General features: G+C 48.6%; 1 protein-coding gene across 1 annotated transcript in view; it reads left to right on the forward strand.

Moving 5' to 3' along the window:
• Nucleotides 1-6618: 6618 nt before the first annotated feature.
• Nucleotides 6619-24013, forward strand: part of GRIK4 (glutamate receptor, ionotropic, kainate 4) — a 173269-nt gene continuing 155874 nt past the window's right edge. The window contains exons 1-3 of the mRNA XM_008583023.1: nt 6619-6802; nt 19139-19236; nt 23453-23618. Of these exons, the coding sequence (XP_008581245.1) occupies nt 6619-6802; nt 19139-19236; nt 23453-23618 (448 nt within the window). The remainder of the gene's footprint in view (nt 6803-19138; nt 19237-23452; nt 23619-24013) is intronic.

The following is a 24013-nucleotide window of genomic DNA, read 5'->3' on the forward strand; positions in this document are numbered from 1 at the left end:
CAGGTCACTGAGAGTGGCCTCAGTTGAACCAGTCTGTGGGCCATGAGTGAGGGGATGGAGACTGGGCAATGGCTGGAGGAGAAGGTCCGTGTTATAGGTTGAATTGTGTCCCTTCTAAACCCCTAGGTTGAAGCCTCAACCCCCAATGTGACTGTATTTGGAGATAATGTCTCCAAAGAGGTAATTAAGTGAAAAAGAGGTCATTAGGGTGGGCCTTGATCCAGTATGACTTGTGCCCTTATAAGAAGAGGAGATTAGGACACAAACAGGTGTGGAGAGAAGACTGCATTGAGGCACAGGAAGAAGACGGCCATCTGCAAGACAAAGAGAGAGGCCTCAGAGGAAACCACGCCTGCCAACACCTTCATCTAGGACCTCCAGTCTCCAGAACTGTGAGATCGTGACTTTCTGTTGTTTAAGCTGCCCAGTCTGTGGCACTTTGTTATGGCAGGTGCAGCAAGTGAATACAGTCTGTAATGAAAGAGGGAGCTGGCCAAGCAAGGCCAAGGGCTGACGACACCCCAGTATCGTGCCTCAGGTGAGGATGAAGGGTGTGAGTTTGTGCTGGAAGCAGCCTGTGCCATTATGTGGTTTACTCCAGCAGGAGGGTTGACCGGGAACAACGGGGTGAAGAGAGGGGCACCGAGAGGACAGAGATGAATGACGGGGCTGGGCTGGGGATCCTGGGAGTGAGCAGCCTGGGGTCAGCTGGGGAGCAAAGCTAACTGGCTCCCCGGAGCCCACACCATCTCTTTTTCCTGTTAGCACAGGGCTCTGACCGGCTGAGCCAAACAGCCATAGGCAGTGCTATATAGATGCTGCCTGTAAAGACTCTCCAGTAAAACCTCTTTATTCTACCCCCTAAAGAGGTAAGAGTTATCGAAGTGCTTGGAAATCTTCAGCAGTGAGTCTCTGGAAGAACCAGGAGATTAAGGAGGCTGATTTTCCAACCTGAGGGGTCACATCAGGGCTACCGAGAATTTATGGAGCAAGAGCAAGCCGTTCCAGTTCTCACAGTTGAGCAGAGAGCGGGAGAACTGCTGGCTCCAGGGACCTGGAGGCCCCAGTGCAGGGGGCTGCCCCCAGCCCACTGCAGAGTGCCATGCAGCCTCCCTGCGTTCATTCACTCACATGCAGTCCATTCATGAAGGGCCTACTGTGTGTCCAGAATTGCACAGTTGCAGAGATGAAACAAGCGTGGTCCTCACCCTTGGGGAGCCAAAAAGATAGACAAATAGGCATAATGAAACAGTCGAAAGTGGTTTGTTTCTAATAAAAACTACAGAGAAATTTCTGTGGGAGTTCAAAGGAGGGGGAATCAATTTGGGATGGGGAATCTGTGAAGAGTCAAAGGAAAGAGGGATTTACTCTGGGCTTTTAAAGTATAGTCATCTCTCAGTATCCGTGGGGGACTGGTTGCAGGCCCTGCCCCCCGCGGATACCAAAATGCTCAGACGCTCAAGTTTCTGATATAAAATGGCATAGTTCCTGCATATAACCTAAACACATCCTCCTGTATACTTTAAGTTATCTCTAGATTACTCACAATACCTAATACTATTTAAATGAAATGTAAATAGTTGTTATACTGTATTTTTATTTGTATTATTTAGTATTGTTGTATTGTTATTATTATTTTTTTTGTTATTAATATTTTTGATCCAAGGTTGGTTGAATCTGCAAACGTGGAACCCACAGATATGGACTGTACAAACAGTTGCGGAAACTCACAGATACATATAGAAAGATAAATACCCCTCCAGGGCAGTGTTGGAGTGGTGGGGTCTCAGGAAATCCAAGGAGAAAGAGAGCACTGAGGCTGGGGGAGTCAGGGAGGACTTCCTGGAAGAGGTAAGTCTGAGAGAGAGAAGAGACCTGGTAGGGGTAAGGGGAACAAGGGACAGTGTCAGCAAAAGCATGCAGGACAGAACATAGGCCAGTCCAGGTTCTTACGCAGAGGCCGTGTCACTGAGGGAGTGGGTGATGGGGGGACGCTGCAGCTACCCCAGTGTCTGGGAGCCAGACACACTCATTAGGGGTGCTGCAGTGGGCAGAGCCAGCCCCGCCAGCCCCAGGGAGAAGTCCTCTCCTGAGTGGACACAGCCATGGACGAGAACATGGAGAGGAGCTTGGGGTAGAGGTGAGCACAGTCAAGAGGCTGCCGGATGAGCCTTAGAACTAGAACTGGGCAGAGAGTAAAGTGCTTGGAGCTCACCGGGAGACAGGCTTGATGTAGAAGCAAAGGACCCCTGGCTTCCTAGGCATGCAGGAGGCGTGCTGAGCCTATCTGGATTGGAAGAGTCATTGTGTACTGAGTCCCCATGGCTGGACAGGGGGGCAGACCCTGGCCCCTGAATGTGTCTCCCCACTCTCAGCCCTTCCCTTGTTACAGCCTGAGACCTCCGAGCCTCACCGTGGCTACTGGTCAGCTTCTCTGCAGAGCAGTCCCCAGGGCTGGAGGATGTGCCGGATCATATTTTTTCTCATTAGGCAGAGGCTGGGAACTCGGAACATCCCAGCCTAGCCAGGCAGCCGGGCCTGGGGGATGCAGCACAGGCCAGGAGCATCAGCTGCACATTAAGTCTTGAGCACGCCGCTCTCCTTCATCCATCTGGGTCCTTCTCCTGGGACTGCCAAAGAACAAGTGTGCTGTTTGGTAACCGCTTATTAGGGACATGTTCCTCTGGTGTCCTGAGGCAGCCTGAGCCTCCACCTTGTCTTTGGTGTCCACAGTCCCGGAATCCGGGTTCCTATTATCATCTAATTATTCTGATCCCAATATGTTTGATGCCAACCAACCACCCACTTGAGGCTGTTCCCAGCCAGAAATTAATCACTGTCTAAAATCTAAAACCTAATGAAAAGTGGTGCCTGGAATGGCACAGGGGTGGGGGTAGGGAAGGCAGGATTTTGGATCTTAGTGAGTTGGTGAGTACCTGCTAAATACCTTTGAGTGCAGAGTCCTGAGTTAGACCCTAAGGGGAGGGAAGGAGGAAAGGGGTGCAGAGGGGACCCTCCTTCATAGGAGATTCCCACATTTCCTATTTTCCACGTGGCCATTATTCTTCTGTCTCCAAGTGTCTAGTGATGTTCTGTGGGTTGATTGTGAGGTGTTACATGGCTGGCTGGTGTCTTGCACATCTGGGTTTTTATTAGCACATTGTCTTAATCAGCTCAGCCTGCCATAACAAAATACCACAGACTGGGCTTAAACAGCAGAAATTTATTTCTCACTGTTATGGAGGGTTGGAAATCCAAGGTCACGATGCTGGACAATTCAATTCCTGTTGAGGACCCTCTTCCTGGCTTGCAGGTGGCTATCTTCTCCTTGTGTCCTCATACAACGGAGAGAGAGCTAGTGAGCTCTCTGGTGTTCCTTCTTATAAAGATACTAATCCTATCAGATCATGGCCCCAGCCTTATGACCTCATTTAACCTTAATTACCTCCTAAAGACCCTATTTCCAAATGCAGTCACACTGGGAGTTAGGGTTTCAACTTATGAGTTTGGATGAGACCCAGTGAAGTCCATAGCACACATCTGGAATGTGTACTTTGCAAAAAGAAGAGAAAGGACAGAATTAATAGGCTCTGGAACAGACCATTTTGTGTGTGTTGTCTCCTGGGATGTAGGTGTGATTGTGCCCTTTGTGTACTGATGGGTCAGAGGCAAGTCCGGTGTGACTCTGTAACATGCACAACCAGATCAAAATAGGACTGAGCTCCTAGATTCACAGTGGACATGGGCATTTTCTAAGAGATTAGTTTATTAATTTATTAATTTTATTACAAGTAATTTGTTAAGTAGTTAGTAGACTGTAGATGGAAAAATTGGTCATAGTGAGCTCACATGGCCCAAAGAGAAGGATAGCTGCTTCCAGTCCAATAATCTCACTGGTGTGCGGGGAGGGGAACGAGGAAATTACCTGGCAGAATTTTCAGAGGTCCAGAGTCCAGCCTGTTACTAGTAGTGTCTGAGTTGATTTGCCTTGGTGAGCCTTCCTTTATGGTGCCCAAGGGGCTCAGGCACCCTCCCTAGTACACCCTCTTCTTAGCAGCAGATCCCTGGGAAGACAAGTTTTCATGAGAAGGAGGGTGAGCTGTGGTTAGGCTGACCTGTGATCACCTCCCTCCACTACCACCCCCCAGTCCTGTGAGCGTGGGCAGGTCATGTGAGCCCTCTGACCTCCGACTTCTCATCTCCAAGTGAAGATAAAACACCCGTCTCACAGAGTTGTTGCAGAGATTACATGGGATTGTGTCCACTAAGCACTTACACCACCGTCGTTGCTGAATAAATGTGAAGCTCACACACCGTGGATCTAGTGTCTCATTCCCATGACTTGGGCTGGATGGCATTGCTGATTTCTGACCTTTTTTGATATCTCTTTTCCATAGCCTAGGGCTAGGCTCATCGTTTTTTCCCATGTCAATTATTATGTGAAGCCTCAGTATCTAAAACAGGTGGGTGTGGAGCTGTGCTGGTTGAAGCTGGCAGGGGGCTTCGGACCCCCCCAGGCAGCCTCCCCTCCACTTCTTGAAGGAGCTCAGGGGCTCGCCAAGGAACACCATTTGAGAATCATTCCTCTGGGCTGCTCCACATCTTTTCCAGTCCCAGAGCTGTCATCCTGTTACAGCACAGTGTTACTGCTTCACTTTCTGCTCCCTGAGTGACCATCTCATTCTGGTCTTGCTTCCCTGAGCTTACCTTGGTGGGGGTTTTAAGTTTTCCCAGACTCTTCAGTCACACGTCCTCCATCCTTTGGCCACTCCTGCAGGTGACTAGTCACCTCAGGTGTGCTAGTTCATTCACAGAAGCCCACTTTATTGCCTAGGTCTTGGGACACACTTCTATTACCCCATGCATGGCACCCTGAGTAAATGAAATTTAACTTTTATGGTTCAAGGAGGTTATGCATATAAATAAATCCACAAATCAGAAAAAATGTGCTTTGTAGTATTCTGTGTCCCAGTTTTTGGTTTGTGAGATGGGTCACAGTAGGGTTGGGAGCAATACATAGAAGAGACGTCATGGAACCTGGGTCTCTCTGTCCACACCAGCCACACAGATTCAATGGCCATGTATTGGTGAAATTTCTTTGGCTTGATTTCCTGTGTTGCTTTTCTGAGTCTTCAACCTCTGAAAGATAAAATTGATATTTCTTTTTTTTCTTCTATAATGGGTTTATTAAGATATGAGTCACATACCACATAATTAACTCATTTGAAGTATACAATTCAGTAATTTTTAGTATATTTACAGAGTTGTGCAACCATCATCACAATCAATTTTAGAACATTTCATCAGTCCAAAAAAAACCCAAACACCATATGCATTAGCAGCCACTCCCCACTTCTCCACAATTCTCTTAATCCTGGGCAACCACTAGTCTTTCTGTATAGATTCCCCTATCCTGGATGCTTTATGTGAGTATAAATGGAACTATCTCATACGTGGTCTTTTGTGCCTGGTTTATTTCACTTAGCATAATGTTTTCAAGTTTCATCCATGATATAGCAGGTATCGGTACTTTATCCCTATTTATTATCAAATAATATTCCGTTATATGGATAAGCCACATTTTATTTATCCATCAGTTGGTGGACAGTTGGGTTGTTTCCACTTTTTGGCAATTCTGAATAATGCTGCTGTGAACGTTTGTGTGCAAGATTTTGTGTGGAGATTTTCATTTCTGTAACTTCAACTCTATCAAGAGAATGAAGCATCTCAGTAGCTGGATTTATTAAGTGCCTACTGTGTGCAAGATATTGTTGGAGCACATACTACCTCATGGAATCTTCAAAAGGGCCCAAAGAGTGGGCTCTTTCAAGTGAGGAAACTGAGATCCCATAGCTGATAAGGGGTGGAGCTGGGATTTAAACCCAGTTCTCTGCGACACTGTAACACTTATACTTAACACTGCTTCCAGAGTTGGGTAACTATTGCCACTGCACCCCTCCAGTGGTCCACACTGATTGTCACACTAAGTCCACGTGTCGTGCCACTTGCCTACAGTATCTTATTGATTCCTCACACCAACCCCGTGAGGTTGTCTTACTATTCCTATTGCTCAGTGAGGAAGAGAGGTTCAGAGAGACTGTGCAGCTCACCCAAGTGACATGGTTCATTGGTGTCGAGGCCTGGACAGCCGGCATTCAGCACTATCCTGCAGCTGCTCCTTGATACCATGGCTCTCCCTCACAAACCTGGTCTCTTCTAACCCTCTCTCACCTCAGGGGGAGTTTCTCATATGCCCAGAACACCATTTTCAGAGGACAGCCCCTCTCTCCTTTCCTTTGCACACGTGTGCCTTCTGTGTGCACGTGGGCATACAGCCAAGAGTATCCCTGTGCCTGGGCCTGGGGACCACCTGCAGAGAGGACCCCTGGTGGCTTGCCTTGGTATTACAGGGTTCCAGAGGAGCATATCCACATCAGAATTCACTGCTACACCTGTCTACAACCCGAGACCCTTAAGCATGTAGAGAACTTGCTTTGGAGATAGTTCTGAGGATGGCAGGGTGGAGAGGGATTTGGGGAGCTGCCTGGAAGAGGAAGGGGGCAGTGGGGGGAGGCTAGAGGAGGGGTAACAGTAGCAGGTAGAGTACCAACTGTGTCCATGTGGTTGCTGCCCACAGCTGCGATCTTGGACGACCCCATGGAGTGCAGCAGAGGGGAGCGGCTCTCCATCACCCTGGCCAAGAACCGCATCAACCGTGCTCCTGAGAGGCTCGGCAAGGCCAAGGTCGAAGTGGACATCTTTGAGCTTCTCAGAGACAGCGAGTATGAGACCGCAGAAACCAGTACGTAGGATGGGCAGGGCTGCCCTCTGCATCCCTTGCTGGCAGAGGATGAGCTGGTGGTGTAAGCTGCACCCATCGCCAGGCCTCTGATATAGATAGATATTCCCAGGGGAGGTAGAGAAGTATGCACCAGGAGGCCCTATGAGGCTCTCAACCTGGTTGAGATCCCAGGTTTTATTGTAACCATGTGTGGAGTAGTATTAAGGCAGAATACTCTTTCGTGCATTCATTCATCGACCCATGCATTCATTCCTTCATATATTGATTCGTTAACCTCCTGGACATTACATACACACATCCCCAAATGAAGTCTCGTGTGTGATTAAGAAAGAAGTGATACAGCCAACCGTAGCATAGCTTAGCCATTGTCATTTAATCAAGACATCTGATTGCTTGTCTTGCTTTCTTGTGCTATGGGCAGTGTCCTGGGAGAAAACTGAGTCTGGCCACTCACTCTGTGGGTAACCTCGAGCAAGTTACTTATCCTATCTGAACCTCAGTTTCTTCATCTGTGAGATAGGAATGCTAGGCTCTGCTTTGCAAATCTTGCAAGTTGTGAGATTTAAATTACTTAAATATAGGAAATCATTTGTGAATTGCAGTGTTTTATAGACATACATAGTAGGCCATTCAATCACATATATGGATTCTTGTCCCACCCTACTATGCACTGGGCACTGCTTTTAATTCTTACATTACCCAAGAGTTAAGTGTTATCACCTCCAATTTAGAAAAAAACTGAGGCCCAAAGACATTGAATAATTTGCCCGATCACAGAGCTAATCAATGGCTGAGCTAGGCCTGGACCTTGCAAGCCCAGTACACAATCCACTACATGTCCCCTGCAATCTTCAGGCATGTTGCTGGTATTACCTTTGCAACTTTACAGGATTAGGCCCAAGTTACTGGGTCAGTGGCTTGTAGCTAGGCTGAAAATGAAAAGCTCCAGTTCAGTGGGAAGGAGACTAGCCCATCAGCCCAGGTAGATGATAACATCTATTCCCTAAGACTTTGAAGAGTCCCTTTCTAATCCATTTTAACCTTTAGCAACACTCAGTGGCAAAAACAAATAAACAAAATAAAACAAAAAACAACTTGCTCAGGTACGTATGTCAGACATCTGCTCTTCCGTCTGAAGATCCAGCGATGCTCTAGTCTGGGCTGTTAGGGTTGCAAGAAAAGAAACTCATTCACACTGGCACTAGCACAACAGGTAGGATCCAGAAAGGGTAAGCGGGAGGAAGGCAGCGGCTCAGGAGACCTCTCTCTCTCTCTCCTTAAATGTTCTTGTGGTGCTGGATCCCTGCTCTTCCCACTTTGCTAGTTTGACTTCCCTGGCTTAGTCCTCCCGCACCTGTCCCAAAACAGCCACCTAGGCCCAATTTACTTTCTCTTTATTCATTCAGGAACTTTTATTGAGCATTTACTCTGTTTTAGGCATGATTCAGGGTATCATGCATTGGGAACAATGCAGAAAATAAAATAGACACAGTCCCTGCTCTCGGGTGGCTTATAGTCTCCCTTTAGAGTGCACCTCAGTGGCAGCTTCCCTCCATGCCTCGTAGTCTGGATTCCCCAGGTAGAGGATCTGACTGGTCCAGCTCATCTTGCCGTGTGGCCAGTCTCACAAGTTGCAGGTGTTGGCCAGACTGCCTAATAACTCCACCTGGGGACAATGTCCACTCCTGGTCCAGTAGCTGTGACTGAGAATGGTTCATACTGCACAGAACAGGGCCATTGAGCCAGCAGGATCTATGGGCACAGATTCCCCCAGAAGAGGGCATGGGGAAACAAGTACCAAAATAGTTGTTCATTTGATTATTCAGTTCGTCAATCAATATTTAATGAGTGCCTATCATACTATATTCTAGGCAATGAGGATTTAGCAAGGAACAGACAAAAATTCCAATTGTCCTAGAGATTTATTTCTAGAACAATGAAAGGACGATTCAGATTTCCCAGGATCTTCCAAATGAAATCAGAAATACCAGCAATGGCTTCTTGTGAATCTCCTAGTCCAGTCTGCAGTTTCTTTGTCCAGCAGAGCAGGTCTCAGCCAGGGGTCCAGATTTCTAAATAGTTCTGTAGTCCATACTTTGAAAAACCAGCTCCTCTTTCCTTTTCTGAAGTTCTTCAGAGTTCCTGGCAGAACTGAGACCATAGATTGGCCCATTGTGGATAGTGTCATTAGCAGATGTAAATTTCCTCTCCAAATGACCCATGCAGTGTAGTTTAGGAAAGTCAATACATCTAAAATATTAAGCCAGATGAGTCAGGGGAATAAAGGAAACTGATATCTTTATTCCACATACAGAGCTTTGGGCATTTTTAAAATGCTCTTCTTTTAGGCACCAGGTATTTTATTAGCGAGAGGTCCCGTTCAGCTTTTACATGTCAGCATGTTTGAGGCATGATTAGCATTTGTTAGAAAAGAAGGCTTCTGGATCTTTCTGCCACAAAAGCCTTTCATCTGAAGCCAGAGTGTCCCCCTCAATGAGTCTTAAATACCACCCAGGTAGTTCATAGAAAGGTTCTTGTCCAGCTCTTTCCCTCCCAAAGTAAGGGGGTGGGTGAGTGGTAGGTTAATGCTGTTGGCTAAAGCAGGGACTGGGGACCAGTGATGGGGGAGGGAAGATGGGAAGGGAACAGGATTCCTGAGTGGAGGAGCTCCAACAGCTCTGCAGTCTCCACTTTGGGGAGATTGTGTAGTGTGAGTATTAGGAGCAGGGATTTTAAAATCAGACTGAGCAGATTTAAATCCTGGCTCTGCCATTTATTAACTGTGTGATGTGGACAGGCTGTTTAACCATTTTGTGCCTCAGTTTCCTCATTTGTAAAATGGGGATGATGGTATTATCACCTCATAATGTCATTCAGAGCATTCCATGAGATAGTGCAGGTGAGGTGCTTAGCACCATGCACAGAGCAGGTGTTCAGGAAGTGACAGCTATGGCTTTTGTCATGGGCTTTCTTCTGACACCCTCACTTTTGAGCAGACTTCCTCCCAGCCTCTTACCATCGTCTCTGTCTTCTGTTTCAAAGTTCAGCCGAACATCTGTTGCAGCACTGTCCCCCAGGCTCTTCTCCAGTGGCCTGCTTAATGTCAACATCCATCGTAATTGGATATTCCCCTTCTCTTTCCAGTTTTCTGGGCTTGATGCATCTGACAGCTTTGAGCCTTTGGAAGTTGTAGTGGGCCACCTCGAGCCAGCTGCTGCTCAATGTCAAAGGCAGTGTTTTCCCTGGGCTAGTGGCCCAGGGCCAATTCACATGATTAATTTAAACATATGGGAGTGACTCTGGGGCCCAGGAAGATTCCCCCAACCCCACACCTATCACCCTGTGGCCAGGGAATCTGCTGCAAGGGGCTGAAAGAGGCCCTAGTGATGATGGTTTTGGTTGTGGAAAGTAGAGGCTCTGATTGAAGTTGGGGCCATGGAAATCCAACAGGGTACAGATGTGCCTTACTTTCAGTAATAGGTGGCTTTCAAGAAGCTCTGTGCACATCACACTTCATGAATAATATTTGGGATGGGAGAGTCAGCCAAGGGAAGCAATGGTTATTATAAGAATCAAAGATTATGAAGTGTAAAGAAGCTAACAATGCTGGAGTCCAGAAGCCAGCCCTCATCTGATGGTTGAAAGTGAGGCTTGGAGATGGAAAGTATCACAAAGGGCGTTAATTAATAGCCAATCTGGAAGCTGGAAAGATATGAGGAGAAAATCACCCCCTGTTCTATCTGGTTCAAATGGACAGATTTTCATACAGTGGGATTATGTAAAGTGAGGGTCACTTGTAGAGCTTCCTCCAACACACGTCAGACGTCCCCCACCTCTGCCCTTTGACTGTCATCGCCCCAGGGTTCCTGATGTTTGACTCTCCAGCTCCCCTGCACAGCCCACAGGTCTGAAGTAGGAAGGAAGGACAAGACCTCTTAGGTCATCTCTGCCTGGCCCTTCCAAGTGTTATCTCCACCTTAGCCTTTCTTTTGTCAGGAGTTCCCACAAGGCATCGTCCTCCCCTGTTCCTAAAGATCAGGGCATCTCCTGCGGCTCAGATATTAGAGCCAGCTAAGCGCCCACCCCTTTACCACCTGAACGCCCCAAGGCACCATCCCCGCTGCTGCCAGAGCCAGTTGGAGGTTTACTTTACTGCAGAGCTGCAAGCAGGGGCCTCCCTGTCACCCCCTCTCCTTTGCCTCAGTTGGTCTCTGTGAGGCCAAGTGTGCTATCAGCTATCCATCCGTTTCTCCTTGAAACCCAGAGGTGCACTGGTTATTGGGGCCTCGCACGGCTCCAGCGCACCTGGAGTGGGGCTGGGTGCACAATGTTGGGCTCTGTGTGGCTGCTGCTCCTGCACAGGCTCCCGAGCCTCCATGGGTGTTACCTTTGGTGATTTGGGGCTTTCACTAATACATGAGGGTTAGCATCCCTCCATCAGTTCAATAGAATGAATTAAAGTCAATGTAAAGAAAAAAAAGTAAGAAGCCAGAGGAGAACAGCATACAAATAGTGGTGAGTCACTCAGCAAATACTCCTTGTTCCCCCCTTCTCTGAGTTACCACGCACATCACGTGTGCACAACATGGACCCAGACATGCACTGAATTACGGGGCTTAGGAATCATTTGGTCCAACCCCCTGTCTTACAGGTGGAGAATCTGAGGCTCATGATCTTTTCCAGGAAAAAGTAAGACCCATGCATTTGCAAAGTGACATAAATTCTAGGTGGCTCTTCTGCAGGCAGGCTGGTCCAACCCCCTGTCTTACAGGTGGAGAATCTGAGGCTCATGATCTTTTCCAGGAAAAGTAAGACCCATGCATTTGCAAAGTGACATAAATTCTAGGTGGCTCTTCTGCAGGCAGGCCAGCAAGTGGCACAGACAGGGCAGCAGGAGGTCAGAACTAGGCCTACTGGGCTAGGTGGTCAGGTAAGGCCTCTTGAGTGGGCCTTGGAATGTTCCATAGGTGAAGAGAAGGGAAGAAGGTATCCAGGTAGGTGGCACAATAGCAGGAGCAAAGGCGTAAGGCAGGAAAAAACAGAGTACATTGGGCGCAGTGACAGATGGGCGTGGCTAAGACAGAGTTTCTGTGAGGGCAGAGGAGAGGGCGAGGCTTGGAGAGCAGTGTGGACTAGCGCTCGGAACTCAGGTTCCAGCGTTGGATGCACCGGGATTCTAATGCCGGCTCTCTCAGCACCTTGGGCTTTTCTCCTATGCCTGGCGTTCCTCATCTGTAAAGTGGAATAAGAAGAGTTCTCACTTCATGAGGTGGTTGTGAGGATTAAATGAGATGATGCTAGTAGTGCCTGGCATAGTGTGAGCTCTCAATAAACTTTACCTAGCAGCAGTAGTAGAATGAGTGTAGGAACTACTCTTTCTCAGGGCCACGGTAAGGATTCAGGGTGGTAGTGTGGCTGTCAGCAGGTGCTGGGCACAAGGAAAGCCCAGGAAACGGTGCTGCTACTGGCACTGTAGTTTGGGACCAGGCTGAGGGCTGTGCACGATGTGCTGCTGGTGTAGTGAACCGATGGTGGGTTTGAGTTCTCTGATGCACTGGGGAGCTCTGGCCAGGTGGACCCTGTCGTGGGCGTGACGGCACAGAGACCTGGACTCGCGGTTTGGGACCAGGCTGAGGGCTGTGCACGATGTGCTGCTGGTGTAGTGAACCGATGGTGGGTTTGAGTTCTCTGATGCGCTGGGGAGCTCTGGCCAGGTGGACCCTGTCGTGGGCGTGACGGCACAGAGACCTGGACTCGCATCCTTACCCGCTCCCTTCCTTGGCTTGGGGACCAGCAGGGCCAGTCCCTTTGGCCCGCTGTCCACTTACGAGAAGTTCAGAAGGAAATGCTTCCCTCAGGAGATCTCCGTTCTTCAGAGTTGATTGAGGCAAAGGTTTGCCTTGCCCTGGGCAGTTGGCTTTGCATTGTGCGTGGCGTGTGATATAAACAAGCATAAAGAGAGACCTTGCCCTCCTGCTGTGCTCGGCTCCAGCACCTTGAAGTGTCTTTCTACAAAGGACTCTGAGCTCTCTCTGCCCTGCATCTCTGTCAGCCCTGGAAGGCCAGGATGGTTTCCCACATGGGCTCAGAGAGTGACTTAGTAGCTCGTCACGTGTCACACCATCAGTGAGGGGGACTCACTTTCTCATCCACCCAGGAAGCTGCCCCTTCCCTGGAGGGGCTGCCGTCAGTGCGATCATCACCTATGATCGACCCCTCTGGAAGTCTGCCTCACAGCCAGACCCTCCCCTCCCTGAGCTGCTCTCTGTCTGGGGGGAGAGATCTGAGAAGGCTCAGGGAAGGAGTAAATTCCCATGAGCCCCTCCTGCCCAGCCAGGTTTCTAAGGGGACTTCGAATCCAGGCCAGAGCTGGCATTTTGAAGGGAAGAAGTCCTTGCATGGGGTTACAAAACCCCAGCATGGTCTTTTATTCAATTGGCTGTTTTGACAGTTGCCTTTCAACTCCTCTGCTGGCTGGAAAACTTAGCTGCCATGGCAATGTCACTTGTCTCCATGTTGCCTCCATTCCTTGCACCCTGGTAACCAGAAGTAAAGCCCATCTCCATCTCCTCCTGTCCCCCCACAGACTGCTCAGAGTCCTCACACAGGCAGGCAGGGACTGCAGAATCAGAGTCTGGGGGTGTGGGGGAGGGGGCGGCTCCAGAGCTGAGGCTCTTTATAAGTGATTTCCATTTCTACCGAGCAGGGCATCCTTCATAGGGAATGAAAGATCAATTCCCAGATCCCAGGGAATCCCCAGGACATGGCTGCTGGGAGGATGATAATTCAATTTCTTTGGACGTATTTGGATCATTTCAATTCAGTTGAGCAGACATCTGTTGAGAAATTCCTTTTTGCCAGGACTGGATAGACCTGACCCTTATCCTCAAGGAGTGTACGATCCAGTGAGGGAGACAGACATGTGGACATGTGTGGGAGGAGCTCAGAACAGCAGGCACAGGTGCACCCACCCCTGAGGCCAGATGTGTCTAGTTAGAATCCAGAACTCGTGAGACATTGGAAAAGTCCTGTGGTGCACATAGCATACATTAAATAACTTTGCCAGTAACATCCCATACTCAAACAAATGCATACTTATATTCGAGTATTCACACATTATAAACAGCTTTCCATCTGTCTATTTAGGTCAGATTTTGCCACCAAATGAGTTTGATGAAAAACATCAGTTTCACAGCCTTTTGGATTTTGGAATTGGGAATATGGAATTTTGGCCTTCAATAAGAATTTATTTTCAGGAGAAACTTCCCTCTGTTGAGGCCCAATATCACGAGCCTGCTTGGAGTAAAAGCTGGCAGGAATTCAGAGAGTAAGGGAGCTGTCCCTGTCTCCTAAAGGCAGCTGACTCAGAGTCACAGCGTGATGCAAATATAGAAAGGGAGAGATGCCTTCTTGCCTAGGGGACTGAGCTGGGCTTTGGAGTATCAGTAGGAGTTTACCAAGCAGAAGGGCGAGAGAGGGCCAAGACTGTGGTAGGATGGGGATGTTAATGGACCCCTTCTCAGAAAAATGCTTTCAAATGAATAAAATAAAATGGATAGGAGGACCATGGAAACCAATTATATGGAAATGCAGTTAAAATATTTTAATGGTGATGGGCTGACACCGTGGTGCACTCGGGAGAGTGCAGCGCTGGGAGCACAGCAGCGCTCCCACCGCGGGTTCGGATCCTATATAGGGATGGCCCCGCAGCGCTCACTGGCTGGGCACGGTGCAGCCGTTCACAAAAAAAAAAAAAAAATTTAATGGTGATAAATTAAAATATGTGCTTCTTTTTTAATGTATTAAATAGCCAAGCCCAGCATCGGGTCTATGTACTAGAATAATTTTGAAGTAGTAATGAATACTAACGGTATTTTAAGATATCCACAGCACTGGAATGTGATATGAAAACACTGGTGATTTTTGTTGATGACAAAGTCACAGGTACTGTTAATATACTGTGCTTTACTGCCTACATTCAGAGTTAAAGGAAATGCTACATTTCAGCAGGGATTAGGGAAAATAATGATGTAATTTTCCCCCATATGTTCACACACCCCTGACTTATACACACAGACCCCAGGCAGCAGGTTAAGAACCCCTGGTCTGGACAAAGATAACCACTTGGAAAGAGGCTCAGGGAGGGGGATACGAGTGTGTTCTGGGTGACCTGGAGGTGAAGCAGGAGGTGACATGACAGAGAAAAGGCAGGAAAGGTAGGATGTTGAAGAGATCAGACCCACTTGAATTTTACTTGCTCATTAGAAGACTTTTTTTTAGTATAGCATTGTATTTTTTTATGTTATGTTATAAAAGGAATACATGCTTATTATAGAAAGTAGAAAAATTAAAATTAAAAAAGGAAGAAAATCACTCAGTGTTCCAGTGGCCAGGGTGGTCTCTATGAACATTCCAGTTGATGGCATTAGCTGGGGGAGGCTGCATGGTGCAGTGCTGTAGGAATTGGTCCAGGGCTAAGGGGTTGAGCAGTTGAATCTAGACTCTACTCTTTAATTTTTCTGTCTTGTTTTTGTATTGTAAAATGAGGCTGATGGTAATATTACCTATTTCATCAGGTTGTTTTTAGAATTAAACAAGTCGATTCCTTTAAGGTGCTTTGAATGGGCCATAATTAATGCTCGCTAAATGTTGGCTTTCATAACATCTTCCAATCATTCCTCAATGTATAGCTATTCTCTGTATATACTTAGTTGTAGCCTTCATATAGATAGATGTATAATTTTATATGCTGCTTCTTTCTTTCAATATTATTACATAAATATTTTTCATACTATTATAAACTGTTCATAAGCATTTTAATTTTAAATGCCTAAATAATATTCTATTTGGGCATATGACCCACACTTTCTATATCTATTCCTTTATGACTAGACATTTAGTTTATTTCCAGTTTTCCATGGAAGGCGCCGAGCAGGCTTCGTTGTGGCTCCGCAGCTATTTATTGGGCACATAACTCTGTGTCGGGCCCCATGCTAGGTCTGGAGGATGCACTGGTGAATAAGACAAGCACTCCCTTGGAGGATCACCCAGATCTAGGCTTCAAGATTAGACTCTGCATCACAGTTTGGAGAATGGACTGGACATGAAGACTCCTGGAGACAGGGAGACCCCTTAGGCAGGCAGGTTGTGAAGAGTGGATGACCTGGAACAGTGGCAGTGGGAATAGGGAAGAGGGGACCTCAGAGGTGAGCAGGTCAGATGGTCAGAATCTGGGCCCCTGGTTGATACAGCAAGTGAACAGGTTTAGTGAGGGAAGGCAAGAAAGAGTCAAGGCTGAGTGTGGCTTTGAGCTTGGGGAGCTCAGGGGAGTAGAGTGGTTATGAGCATAGGCTTTGGTGCCAGATGGATCTCCAGTTTCAAGCCCGGTTCTGCAAGCCCTGTTCAGTGATCTTGAACAAGTTACTTGAAGTTTCTGAGCGTCAGTTTCCCCATCTGTAGAGTGAAGATAAAAATGAATCTTTTTCATAGAAACGTGAAGATCGAATCAGATTATGACAGATATGTAGCAAATATGATGTAGTGGGGATCATAAGAAGGGTCGTGGAGTGTGTTAGGTACCATGCAAAGCACTTCGTGTGTAGTAACTCACTTTAATTCTCACAACAGCCCAACGAAGGAGGCACTGTTAGTATCCCAGTTTTATAGGTGAGCAGACAGGCCCAGAGAGGTTTGGTGACTTGCTCAAGGTCTCACAGCCAGTAAGTGACAGAGCTGAGTCTCAAACCCAGACAGCTCTGCATCAGGGTCCATGCTCTTAATGACTGTGCTTTACTCAGCCACGCTGAGTGTGACATGCCAGAGAGAAGGCCCTGTGGTGATGTCTAGCGGGGGGTTGGAGCTTGACTTTATAACCTAGGACATAGGTGAGAGCGTAGGCTCATTTGGGCAGAGACGAGGGTGAAGGCCACAGGCAAGGATGAGATTGCCCAGGGAGCGAGAGGCGTGGGTAGCACCTGAACTCAGCAGGAGAGATAAGGAAGAGGAGTCAGCAAAGGCAGAGAGAGAGACTGATCAGAGAACCTGCTTGAGAGTCAGGATTGGACGGCATTATGAAGTTAAAAAGAACAATAAAATCAGCAAACATCAAATGCTGCAAAAAGTGGGAGGAGAAGCAATAGCGGGCTGTGGTGACCTCGGAGAAAGAAGATTCAGGAGAAGGAGGCTGGCAGGGGGACCTCAATCGTAAGGGGCTGAGAAGAGCTGGCTGCAAAATAGGTGGCTGCGAGAGAGTGGAGAGAACACTAGATGGGGTCAGGAGCTTGAGTCCACATGCTGGCTTTGACCTTGTTCAGGTGTGTTACCTAAGGTGAGTCGCTTAACATCTCTAGGATGCTGTTTCTTTATTGGTAAATCAGGAGATAAGACCTCCCTCTGAGGCTGTTGTAGGGATGATGATCTTAATCACCTAGCAGGCGGTAAGAGTTAAGTTGGCTGAGCTCACATGAGATACTCATGTGGAAACAGCTTGATCATGGCTACTTCTGCCACTGGAGATGGTTCTGACGCTTAGGACCAACCAGTCCCTCCAGGTGCCCTCTGCCTGTAGCCTCTCAGTCAGCTGTGATTCAGGATGTTGTGGGATTCCTTCCCAAGCCTCAGGCTAAGAAAAGACCTCACAGATCTATAGTTCTATGATAAATTGCAATGCTGGGATTTGAGCCCTGCTGTTCTATCTTGCCACCTGTGCCCCATTCCGGCGGTCACTTGGCTGAATTGGCCAATGGTTGGGACTCTAACCAAAGAGAGAGAGCATCCAGATTGCAGGTTGGCTTTGCAAGTGACTCAGCAAGAAACCCTGTGCTGGCCCCTTAACCTCAGTGTCCTAGCCTGGGAAATGGCTCTGCCTGACTCCTAAAGTGAGTAGGAGGAAAAGTGTATGGAGTTAAGCTTTGGATTTTGTAGACAAGGATGTCATGTTGTGCAATGGGAAACCTTGATGCATATTCTAAGAGGCAGCTTGTTGGTTATATCACAGTGTGTGTGCTGAAAATTATTTCATGCTCTCTCTCCCTGTGTTTCCCCCTTCTTCTCACTTCCTTCTTTTCTCAGTCTCTTGCACTTTAAAATCTTAGATTCTCCCCTCCTCTTCTGACCACTGTCCCATTCATTCACACATTCATTCACCTAATATGAATTGGGCACCTGCTATCTGGAACACATTGTGCTGAACATGGAGGAGACGAGAAGCAGGGATTTGAAGACAAACGTAGGCAGTTCCTGCCCTTAAGAGGTTTGAAATCTAGTGAGAGTGTGTCTAAACCACACACTGAAATAGACGCAGTTACAAGTGTCTTAGAATAGAGGCACAAAGCACGGGCCTTGGGAGCCCCAGGCAGGATTGATTCCATCTAAAGGAATGTAGGAATGTCTAAAGAGAAGGCGGTGTTTGCAGTGATCCTGGACAGGTGAGAGAGTATCCAGAGTAGAGGTGGGAACGGTGCCTTGCCACTGAGGAAGTGCAGGGTCACAGGCATGGAGGTTGGTCAGGACAGACCTGCCATGCGCAGGGCAGCCACGGTGCCAGGCACCAGGCAGGTGAGGCAAACCAAGGGGCATTGACCGGTGAGACTCGTCTCTGCCTCTCCTTCTTTACCTCTGTCTCCCATCTTCTCTTTCCTCTTCTCTCTTCCCCCTTTCTGTGACGTTAGCTGAATCTGCTTTCTTCCTCTCTGTCTGAGTCATTCTAGCCCCTCTTAGCCCCTCTGCCTGTCAGCCTTTCTTCCTCCCAGACCCTCTTTATATTTGGGGGGACCAAGAGATTGTACACTGGGCCCTCCACCCCAGCAGCAGCCATGCTGGGCTCCCCCCACCCCATGGCAGGCCAGGCAGGGGTGGGATCTGCAGGTTTCCTTCTTTAGCCTCTGTCCTTCAGTGACAGCCCAGACGATTTATACACCCTGTTGGCTGTGGCCGTACGCTGTCATAACCTGGGTCATTTCCTCATTTAATACTGTCCATAAACTCCAATAAAACTGTCCTGGAGCCCAGTAGTCCAGGCGGAGAAGGAGAGACACTGGATTTGGAAGGGTTGGAGAAGGGGCCTGGGGAAGGGCTGGGCAGAAGGCAGGGCCGTGGGTGAAGGCTGCGGACACGAGGCTGCAGCCCAGGCAGGGCAGCCGGCCCAAGCCCGACCTGATGAGTTCCTTGCTTCCTTTCCTCCTCTGCCGCTGGCCGCAGTGTGTCAGATCCTCCCCAAGGGGGTGGTTGCCGTCCTGGGACCATCCGGACACGAGGCTGCAGCCCAGGCAGGGCAGCCGGCCCAAGCCCGACCTGATGAGTTCCTTGCTTCCTTTCCTCCCCTGCCGCTGGCCGCAGTGTGTCAGATCCTCCCCAAGGGGGTGGTTGCCGTCCTGGGACCATCGTCCAGCCCAGCCTCCAGCTCCATCATCAGCAACATCTGTGGGGAGAAGGAGGTGAGTGCTGGGCTGAGTTGGGGAAATATCTGTGGGCTGGTGCCTGTGCCCAGAGCCCAAAGAGATCATTGATGCTTAAGTGCTGGAAGAGCCCTTCAAGGCTGGGCTGGTGTTATTAATAACAACATCAATATAAATGAAAGAAGCAGCTCTTTGCCGAGCACTTACTTTGCTCCAGGTGGTTTGGATGGAAGGTCTCAGAGGACATGTTTGACAGCAGATTTTCAAGCTGAGCTCCATCAAGTCTTAGGGTCTGATGGCGGTGCCTCCAGTGGCCCCTTGCATGTGGCGGGTAGAGGGGAGGCTGGCGAGGGTGGTGGTCAGCGGGAGGCCAGAGGACGGAAGCCTGAGCATCCACGCTCCTGTCTACATGAGCAGCTCCAGGGCTATCTGTTTATATATTGAGATTCTGGGAAGAATGCCTTTGGGGAAAGACATTGCTACATTTTATTGCTAAAATAAAGTTTGAAAGCCTCTGTTTTATAAGTTCTCTGGAAAAGAGATTTTATTTTGCTTTCTTCCTCATTCACCAGTTCCAGTGTTTACTTCAAGCAGTACATTCATCCTCAGGTGAAACCTCTAACTGGACTCTCTCATTTCCAAGTGTTGAGTCCATATCCTCTAGTTCTAGCTCCATGGGAGAAAAAGATGGTAGGAGACAAGTTTCAGAGTAACAGTCCCCTCCCTGTTCTGTCCCCCGCTCCTTCTCCCGGGAACACAGACTTGGAACTTCAGAGATTCTGTCTAGTCCTAGTCCTTCCTGGAATTCATCAGTCCTTCCCCTTCAGATACATGGAGGGAGATAGTGGGAAAGTGGCTCCTCGGCCCCTCTCTTTCCCAAGGGCAGTCTAGCCGGGTCCTTAGGGGCAGATGCAGCTTGCTGGGGAGAAGGGGGAGGGAGGGACATGGGGAGGAAGGCTTTGCCTTCCAGAAGCTTTAGTCTTAGGAGGATCCGGTTCTTAGAAATAGGATGGTAGTACACACTGGACGCCTCCTCCACGAGCCACCCCTGCAGAGGCAGGGGAGCTGCAGACAGGCTTCTGCCTACCCTAGGCCCTCTTAGAACCTACCCGCTTGATGCCAGGGTTTATCTCTTATGATCACAGTGCTTGGCGAGTCCCTGCAGCTTTGGGCAGAATATTTATCTTTCCTGTTTTATGAGCCCACTCTCAGAATTGTTATCTGCACAGTCAAGTGCCTGCTCTCCTAGCCGTGGGGCTGCAGCTGGCCTCACACCTCCAGTGGCTGGCTGCTCCCCACTGGGCTGAGACCTTGAGCTTTCTTGCCATGTGCTGGGTCCATGGTGACAACCCCCCATCCCCCACCCCCTCACATATCCTGAATGATGACTCAGACCCACCCAGGCCACAAAGGAGCTTCTGTCCTGCTTCTGTGCTGCTCAGTCACTTCCAGCATCTCACAGCCTCGGCCCAGGAAGTCAGACCTGATGTTCAATTTGAATCTTTCTTGCTGTGCTCCAAGTAACAGCTCAGATATGCGTTAGGTTGTTATTCCAGCAATGGCTCTGATCTTCACCATTGAGGTCGCCAAGACTTCAGCTCCCCAATTTTTTCTTCTCTGCTCTCGCCTTTTCTTTTCTCCTTTCTCCTTCCTCCCCTATCATGCTTTCTTCATTGTGCCTTTCAGTCCTCCTCCTGACCCTCACTCCAAAGTGGCCTCCTCTTGGGGTTCCGTAGCTATTTCATCTCAGCCAACATATCCCTCAACTACGTTTGGCATTTGACGTCAGAGGCTGAGTCCCTGATCTGCAACTGTCCCCTCCATCCTGCCACCCAGTCCCTCCATCCTGTCACCTGGCCCCTGTGCCACGGACCGGCCAAACAGGCTCACGGCTTAGGGAACTGCCAGGCGGGTGCCCCTCCTTTGTCTGGTTGCCTTCCAGAGCAACCTTTCCTCTCCGTTCAGATTATGCATTTCTTTTAATATTTTATGAGGCTGAACTGCCTTACGCTGACTCCCCCCAGCTCCAGGGAAAAGCAATGGAGTTCTCACCACAGAGCTCATTCCTTTAAATGCTGCTAACGTCTCTGCAGCTCTTGTGGCTGGCTGCTTTCTGCCTCGCTTCTCTCCCCTCCATTCTGCTCACCTCTCCTTGTGCCCCCAGCACCTCCGTGATGACTTTCTGGGCTGCATTTGCAATTGCAAATCGATTATGGATTGATCTCTGTCCTGGAGAGAGAATCTGCAGGATCAGGCTGGGCCATCCCCTAGCAGGCTTCCTAGGAAGGCCCCCATCCCTCACCCCCTTCACACACAGCTCTGAGAGCTTTGTGGGTGCCCCTATATTTGGGGAGAGAGGGGAAGGGAAGGAGAAAGGACATTGCCTGAGCACTTACTACATGTTAGTTACCAAGCTATCATGTCCTTCACACATGGGATCTCATTTTATCCTCCCAAAGCTCTAAGGAGCACCTGTGGTTATCTCCATTTTAATGGAATTTAGACAGGTTAAGTGATTTGCCCCCAAATCCCACAGCAGAACCTGGATGCAAACCCAAGTCTGTAGACTCTAAACCCATTAGTCCTTCACCTTCACAAGTCCTTACCCCAATCCACCTCTAGGATGCATGGATTCACAGGTATCTCAGGGGCTCCCCACTATTGGGGGACACTGGTGGATGGTGCTCTATTGTGTTAGATGCGAATGGAACTCGGTAGACTGGATGGCCACACAGGGAGGAACTTGGCCAGAGATGCTCAAATATCTAAACCGGCCAGCCAGGCCACCCTGGCCCCTAGCCTTGGCCTCCATCTTGCCCCTTTATGACCTTTTTCCTCTCAAGGTCCAATTGTTATTCATTTTAGACAGATTGTATGGGAAGCAAAATACAAGCAAGAAGAAAGACCGCTTATGACTCCCACCAGATCAGATCAACTTGACTCTTCGGAGCCGTCTTCTGTAACTCAGCAGTCTCTTCCCCGTTCTGCACTTTTAAATCTCTGATGGAAAATATTGGTTGTCCTGTCTCTATGGTTCAAGGGCTAATCCTAGTTGAATTCAGGAATTTTCTCCCTCGTTTCTGCTAAATCTTTACCTCCCTCTCACCCCAGTCTCAGAGGAGCACTTGTCTCTGGATGACTTCTCCCAGAAACTTAAAAGAATAAAGTAGCAGAATCCTGCAGAGGCCATCTCAACGTCTTCCCAGACTCCTGGCAGGATAACCTCTGGGCCAGGTCAGGCAAAGACAACTTCTTCTCATTTGCAATCATTTCTTAATATTCCATTCTAGAAGACAGCCAACTCACCACCAGGAAGTTCTTCCTGCTGTCTGCCCTCAATCTTGCTTGCTTTAACATCAATATAAACCATGCTCTGCTTCAGCTCTTCCAGATCTGGGTACCAGGAATGAGGGTGGCAGAATAAAATTGAGGTGGATGGCAGTTTATTACATTTAAAATTTCCTATTACCTAACAAATAGCCTAAGCCGCCAATAAAGCAGCCATCACAGACTGTTAGTATCTCTTCCTGGGAGAAGAGAGTCAGAAAGCAGTGCAGTGCCTCGCGGAAATGTCAGTAACAGATGCAGAGGGGAGCTGACACTGTTCTAATGAAGCCGAAGCAGGTATTTATTTACCGGACTCCATTTGGAGGTTCTCTAGATGGTTTCTCAGCCTGAGGTGCTTCCTCTCCCAGATGCATGTCTGCAGAGGAGCTCATCCCTGCGGCCGCACTCTCCCTGGGCATTCACCAGGAAGTTTGTTGGAGTTGGTTTATGCACCTGTTGGCTCAACTGAGCTGATGGGTCTCCTGTCTCAGTCCCCAGGGCAGCATTTTTCTCTTTCTGCCATCTCTGTCCTGATTTATTAACTAAAGATAAAATATTATAAAGATTATGCCTTCAAGAGCCATTTGTCTCACTGCCTAGCAGCAGGCAGTTCCTTAAGAATAAAGACCTATTCTTTTGCCTTCTCAGGGCCACAGACCTCAGCTATCAGACTCACAGTACATTTTTACAGGTCTCCAGCCAAATGTTTTCCTGTCCTGGGTCTTCCTATCTTACGCATTGTCAAGGATGTAATCTTGTCTCCTCCCATGGAGTGGGTGCCCTGGGTCCTGCAAGCTCTGTCTCCCATTGGTGTGTGGCAAAGGTGTTACATAAAGAATCTGCCCTCTGCAGCCTTAGCTCACCCATCGCTCTTTCTTTCTCACTTGTTTTGGATCCTCCTTGCTGCCCGTTTTTGCTCTTCCCCCAGGTCCCTCATTTCAAAGTGGCCCCAGAGGAGTTTGTCAAGTTCCAGTTCCAGAGATTCACAACCCTGAACCTCCACCCCAGCAACACCGACATCAGCGTGGCTGTAGCTGGGATCCTGAACTTCTTCAACTGCACCACCGCCTGCCTCATCTGTGCCAAAGCAGAATGTAAGTTTCCCCAGGCTGGCTCTGCCCCAGGCAATCAGGTCTGGTTGATTTCCACCTGGCTCCCTGTGCCCCTGGCTGGACTCACACTGGGAAGGGGAGGTCTCCCTCAGATCATGGGGCTGATAACCATAGGGTGTGGGCATTCCTGTTTGTCCTTGAGTGTTTGTCCTTGTGTATGTGTGTATGCATGCACACGCATGTGTGTATCTGAGAGACAGGGCACGCGTAGTGTTCAGGAACACCTTTTGCCAGGACTCCCTAGGTGTGGGTGGAACAGAGAGGAACTAGGTTACAGGGAGACTGGCCAATTTCCAAGCCTTTTTGCATCTGCAAACTCAATTCCCACATTTTCAGCCTCATTGTTAAGGAGATACAAAAAGAGAGAGAGGGAAAAC

Source organism: Galeopterus variegatus, unplaced genomic scaffold, assembly GCF_000696425.1.
Source record: "Galeopterus variegatus unplaced genomic scaffold, G_variegatus-3.0.2 Scaffold2797, whole genome shotgun sequence".
Lineage (NCBI taxonomy): Eukaryota > Metazoa > Chordata > Mammalia > Dermoptera > Cynocephalidae > Galeopterus > Galeopterus variegatus.